Source organism: Nanorana parkeri, unplaced genomic scaffold (genome assembly GCF_000935625.1).
Source record: "Nanorana parkeri isolate BGI_ZX_2015 unplaced genomic scaffold, ASM93562v1 scaffold2280, whole genome shotgun sequence".
Lineage (NCBI taxonomy): Eukaryota > Metazoa > Chordata > Amphibia > Anura > Dicroglossidae > Nanorana > Nanorana parkeri.
The window spans coordinates 126464-132859 of record NW_017308548.1 but is presented as its reverse complement, the minus strand read 5'-3'; the positions used below and the strand labels follow the sequence as shown (position 1 = coordinate 132859).

The window sequence follows — 6396 nt, the reverse complement described above, 5'->3', positions numbered from 1 at the left end:
GTTAAGAAAGTAGAAAAAAAAAGGCCTGGGGGGGGGGGTTCCAAAGCTTAAACAACTCCCATCCTGTTCCTGGACAATCAATATCTACACATTTTATGGTGATTGAATGAAGGTGTCTGTGCTACCTGTGGGGGGTATTAATGCTGGGGTATGTTCCTGGTATAGTGGGGGTATAAATGTTGGGGTATGTTCCTAGTATGGAGCGGATATAAATGTTGGGGTATGTTCCTGGCATGGTGGGGGGTATAAATGCTGGGGTATGTTCCTGGTATGGTGGGGGTATAAATACTGGGGCATGGTCCTGGTATGATGAAGGTATTAACGTTGGGGTATATCCCTGGTATGGTGGGAGTATAAATGTTTGGGTATGTTCCTGGTATGATGAGGGTATAAATACTGGGGCATGGTCCTGGTATGATGAAGGTATTAACGTTGGGGTATATCCCTGGTATGGTGGGAGTATAAATGTTTGGGTATGTTCCTGGTATGATGAGGGTATAAATACTGGGGCATGGTCCTGGTATGATGAAGGTATTAACGTTGGGGTATATCCCTGGTATGGTGGGAGTATAAATGTTTGGGTATGTTCCTGGTATGATGAGGGTATAAATACTGGGGCATGGTCCTGGTATGATGAAGGTATTAACGTTGGGGTATATCCCTGGTATGGTGGGAGTATAAATGTTTGGGTATGTTCCTGGTATGATGAGGGTATAAATACTGGGGCATGGTCCTGGTATGATGAAGGTATTAACGTTGGGGTATATCCCTGGTATGGTGGGAGTATAAATGTTTGGGTATGTTCCTGGTATGATGAGGGTATAAATACTGGGGCATGGTCCTGGTATGATGAAGGTATTAACGTTGGGGTATATCCCTGGTATGGTGGGAGTATAAATGTTTGGGTATGTTCCTGGTATGATGAGGGTATAAATACTGGGGCATGGTCCTGGTATGATGAAGGTATTAACGTTGGGGTATATCCCTGGTATGGTGGGAGTATAAATGTTTGGGTATGTTCCTGGTATGATGAGGGTATAAATACTGGGGCATGGTCCTGGTATGGTGGGGGTATAAATGCTGAGGTATGTTCCTGGTATGGTGGGGGTATAAATGTTGGTATGTTCCTGGTATGATGAGGGTATAAATACTGGGGCATGGTCCTGGTATGATGAAGGTATTAACGTTGGGGTATATCCCTGGTATGGTGGGAGTATAAATGTTTGGGTATGTTCCTGGTATTGGGGGGTATAAATACTGGGGTATGTCCCTGGTATGGTGGAGGGTATAAATACTGGGGTATGTTCCTGGTATGGTAGGGGTATAAATGTTGGGGCATGGTCCTGGTATGGTTGGGGTATAAATACTGGGGTATGTCACTGGTATGGTAGGGGTATAAATGTTGGGGTATGTGCCTGGTATGGTGGGGGTATAAATGTTGGGGTATGTTCCTGGTATGGTGGGGGTATAAATGCTGGGGTATGTTCCTGGTATGGTGGAGGTATAAATTCTGGGGTATGTTCCTGGTATGGTAGGAGGTATGAATGTTGGGGTATGTTCCTGGTATGGTGGGGGTATAAATGTTGGGGCATGGTCCTGGTATGGTGGGGGTATAAATGCTGGGGTATGTTCCTGGTATGGTGGGGGTATAAATACTGGGGCATGGTCCTGGTATGGTGGGGGTATAAATGCTGAGGTATGTTCCTGGTATGGTGGGGGTATAAATGTTGGTATGTTCCTGGTATGATGAGGGTATAAATACTGGGGCATGGTCCTGGTATGATGAAGGTATTAACGTTGGGGTATATCCCTGGTATGGTGGGAGTATAAATGTTTGGGTATGTTCCTGGTATTGGGGGGTATAAATACTGGGGTATGTCCCTGGTATGGTGGAGGGTATAAATACTGGGGTATGTCCCTGGTATGGTGGAGGGTATAAATACTGGGGTATGTTCCTGGTATGGTAGGGGTATAAATGTTGGGGCATGGTCCTGGTATGGTTGGGGTATAAATACTGGGGTATGTCACTGGTATGGTAGGGGTATAAATGTTGGGGTATGTGCCTGGTATGGTGGGGGTATAAATGTTGGGGTATGTTCCTGGTATGGTGGGGGTATAAATGCTGGGGTATGTTCCTGGTATGGTGGAGGTATAAATTCTGGGGTATGTTCCTGGTATGGTTGGAGGTATGAATGTTGGGGTATGTTCCTGGTATGGTGGGGGTATAAATGTTGGGGTATGTTCCTGGTATGGTGGGGGTATAAATGCTGGGGTATGTTCCTGGTATGGTGGGGGTATAAATACTGGGGCATGGTCCTGGTATGGTGGGGGTATAAATGCTGAGGTATGTTCCTGGTATGGTGGGGGTATAAATGTTGGTATGTTCCTGGTATGATGAGGGTATAAATACTGGGGCATGGTCCTGGTATGATGAAGGTATTAACGTTGGGGTATATCCCTGGTATGGTGGGAGTATAAATGTTTGGGTATGTTCCTGGTATTGGGGGGTATAAATACTGGGGTATGTCCCTGGTATGGTGGAGGGTATAAATACTGGGGTATGTCCCTGGTATGGTGGAGGGTATAAATACTGGGGTATGTTCCTGGTATGGTAGGGGTATAAATGTTGGGGCATGGTCCTGGTATGGTTGGGGTATAAATACTGGGGTATGTCACTGGTATGGTAGGGGTATAAATGTTGGGGTATGTGCCTGGTATGGTGGGGGTATAAATGTTGGGGTATGTTCCTGGTATGGTGGGGGTATAAATGCTGGGGTATGTTCCTGGTATGGTGGAGGTATAAATTCTGGGGTATGTTCCTGGTATGGTAGGAGGTATGAATGTTGGGGTATGTTCCTGGTATGGTGGGGGTATAAATGTTGGGGTATGTTCCTGGTATGGTGGGGGTATAAATGCTGGGGTATGTTCCTGGTATGGTGGGGGTATAAATACTGGGGCATGGTCCTGGTATGGTGGGGGTATAAATGCTGAGGTATGTTCCTGGTATGGTGGGGGTATAAATGTTGGTATGTTCCTGGTATGATGAGGGTATAAATACTGGGGCATGGTCCTGGTATGATGAAGGTATTAACGTTGGGGTATATCCCTGGTATGGTGGGAGTATAAATGTTTGGGTATGTTCCTGGTATTGGGGGGTATAAATACTGGGGTATGTCCCTGGTATGGTGGAGGGTATAAATACTGGGGTATGTCCCTGGTATGGTGGAGGGTATAAATACTGGGGTATGTTCCTGGTATGGTAGGGGTATAAATGTTGGGGCATGGTCCTGGTATGGTTGGGGTATAAATACTGGGGTATGTCACTGGTATGGTAGGGGTATAAATGTTGGGGTATGTGCCTGGTATGGTGGGGGTATAAATGTTGGGGTATGTTCCTGGTATGGTGGGGGGATAAATGCTGGGGGATGTTCCTGGTATGGTGGAGGTATAAATTCTGGGGTATGTTCCTGGTATGGTAGGAGGTATGAATGTTGGGGTATGTTCCTGGTATGGTGGGGGTATAAATGTTGGGGTATGTTCCTGGTATGGTGGGGGTATAAATGCTGGGGTATGTTCCTGGTATGGTGGAGGTATAAATTCTGGGGTATGTTCCTGGTATGGTAGGAGGTATGAATGTTGGGGTATGTTCCTGGTATGGTGGAGGTATAAATTCTGGGGTGTGTCCCTGGTATGGTTGAGGGTATAAATACAGGGGTACGTCCCTGGTATGGTGGGGGTATAAATGTTGGGGCATGGTCCTGGTATGGTGGGGGGTATAAATGTTGAGGTATGTTCCTGGTATGGTGGGGGTATAAATGTTGGGGCATGGTCCTGGTATGGTGGGGGGTATTGGGGAATGTTCCTGACACTCATTAGAACTAAAGAAGTGGCTTGGAGGAGCCACGGAACATCTTCAGCATCACAGAATAGCTCCAGGTGAATGACTCCCACCAGCCATGGCGGGACGTTGTTCTTGTGACTCTTTTATGCTTTGTATGTATTTGTCTTGTAACTGAAGAATTTTACTACAAATCAGATACAAAGTGAAGGTCCGGAGAAAAGGAAATCGGCTTTTTCAGAAACATCTCACATCTCAAAGCAGAGAAAAAGTGAAGAAACGGAAGACCCGGCCGGAGGTTACCCCAAGCCCTCATCTTCAACAACCGTACATGCCCCTGCTGGGTGGTCAGACACGAGAGACACGACTTCCGGGGGAAGAACATTCAGTTCCCTTGCTGGGAAAGAGACTGGAACAAAGGCGGCCTGTGGAAATCCGAGCACTTCACAGTCCGCCCAGAACAGCGGTCCGGAAATGTATACCGATCCCTCAGGCAGCCATTCCTTCTATACCAGCCAGGATATCTCGGGACATTTCAGTGAAGCTCCTCTGCCGAGACAAAGGTTTCACATCGAGTCATCCGCGTATCCCGACGAAACTACCAAGGACGAAAAAATTCAGCGCCTGAAAGAAGTGTTGAAGGAACGGGAGCAAGCTCTGGAGGCTTTAAGACGACAGAAGTGGTCCTAGAATTCACATTAAAGGGTGAGGGCACTTTAAAAAACAAAGTGTATTTATCCTTTTTGCCCTCCCCCTTACCCTGAACTGACCTAACCCACCCTCCAAAGATGCATATTCACCCCCATGCAAGGGCCGCGGCCTCCGCTGTTTGCTTACATCCACGCCTGCACATTAGAGGCCTGTAGACTTCTATATGCCCTTACCTCAATGCAGTGGCCGTGGCCTCCGCTGATTGGTCCAGGGAAGCACCAGTACCGGTATTTCAGTATCTAGTACGAGTATCACATTTTTATTGTCCCATTCTGGAAGCCAGGTGGCGTGTAATGACTCCCCACCCGACTTCCCGATTAGCAGGGAAGCTGTCCCCATGCTTATCGTCACCAGGTGACGAGAAAGCATGGTGCCGGCTCTCTGGCCAATCATTTAGCCGGGCGCGGTGTAATGACGCGACGCCCGGCTTCCTGAGTGGCCGTCGGGAGGTGACGAGGGAGCATGAAGCCGGCTTCCCGACCAATCAGAAAGCCGGGCCCCGTGTCATTACCCACCGCGCGGCTTCCTGATTGGCCAGCTCCCCCCCCCCCCTTCGTGGAAGTATCAGGCTAGGCATCGGAGTACTCGCCCCGAATAATCGCCACCGATACTAGTATTGGTGCATCCCTTCTTTGGCCTCGGCCCCCATAGTGGTCTATAGGACTGTAATGCACAGGCTAGTAAAGACTTGAGGTCCTGAATGTAAACACACCGGAGGGTGTGGCCATTGGGTTGTGGAAGGTGGTGGGCAGGGTTAGGTCCGGGTAAGGGGGGGGGGTCAAAGTGATAAGTCCGATTTGTCTTAAAGTGCACTTATCCTTTTAACTTTAACCTGTTTTAGAATAAAACCCATTCTTCTGTGGTTTCGTTTTGTGTTACACCCCCGGCCATCCTGTTTTTACAGACTGATCCAATGGTGCGGCCGGAGGGATATTTTTACTTTGTTATCAGATGTCTGCTTTAAAGAGAACCGGTCATGATAGGACATATGTCATCATCTATTAATATTATTGGGCAGTGACATAAAGTGTAAGCCCATATTTATTTTGTTGGTTTTTTAGCAGGGATGCTGCCATGCTGCACTGTATACGGCTTTCTTAAAATAATTGTTTGTGTGAATAAGTTGCCTAAATGGGGATCCAATAGCATCCTTTACTGTTGCAGGCTGACCACGCTAAACTACAACCTCGCAATTTGCCGGTCTGGTAGGCAACGCCAAAGTCAACTGAGGGAGCTGGCATGGCAGGCTGACGATGCTGCACCTAAGAGGCAGTGGCTTAGCGTTGTCAGCTGGTGTTACGGGTACTGCCCGACCTCACACACCAAAGTATAGATCTACAAAAACCAAAAACATGAAGATGGTCTATGCATTTTGTAGGCCGCAAAACTGCCTCAGAGTACACAGTTATAACTCCAGTCCAGAAGGGGAGTTCATATATAGATCCATTGAGAGAGAAAGGGGGGGAGTGTTGTTGACCCCAAAACACATTGGCTTTTTTTTTGGGATCGAATTATGAACAACTACAGGCATTTTGTACTCTTTCGTCTTTTGGTTTGGTGCTCGGTTTTGTATGTCTATACCTTGAGTTGCTTACAGGTGCCAACGGGGGAGGCCTGTTTGTTTGAGAGCTGGCTTACCAGTAGGAATGAGCTCAGGTTCAGACTGGGCTCCTCCAAACCTGAGCTCACTCCTCTTAACTGAACCCAGAAGAGACATGGGGCCACCCTCCCAATCGGCTGTGGATCAGGGCATTTCGCGACCCGCAGCTACACATAAACAAAGGGACTAGTTGCTTTTGCTGACATCATTGACCTAATATGACCATATTAGGTCAGCATCATTGACC

The 6396-nt window shown here is 47.6% G+C and overlaps 1 protein-coding gene across 1 annotated transcript in view; it reads left to right on the top strand.

The window, feature by feature from the left end:
• LRIF1 (ligand dependent nuclear receptor interacting factor 1) overlaps positions 1-4550 on the top strand; it is a gene marked incomplete at its 5' end in the record, with an annotated part of 19531 nt that extends 14981 nt beyond the window's left edge. Inside the window, one exon of the mRNA XM_018573223.1 lies at positions 4019-4550. Coding sequence (XP_018428725.1) covers positions 4019-4528 — 510 coding nt within the window. The remainder of the gene's footprint in view (positions 1-4018) is intronic.
• Between the last annotated feature and the right edge of the window lie 1846 nt (positions 4551-6396).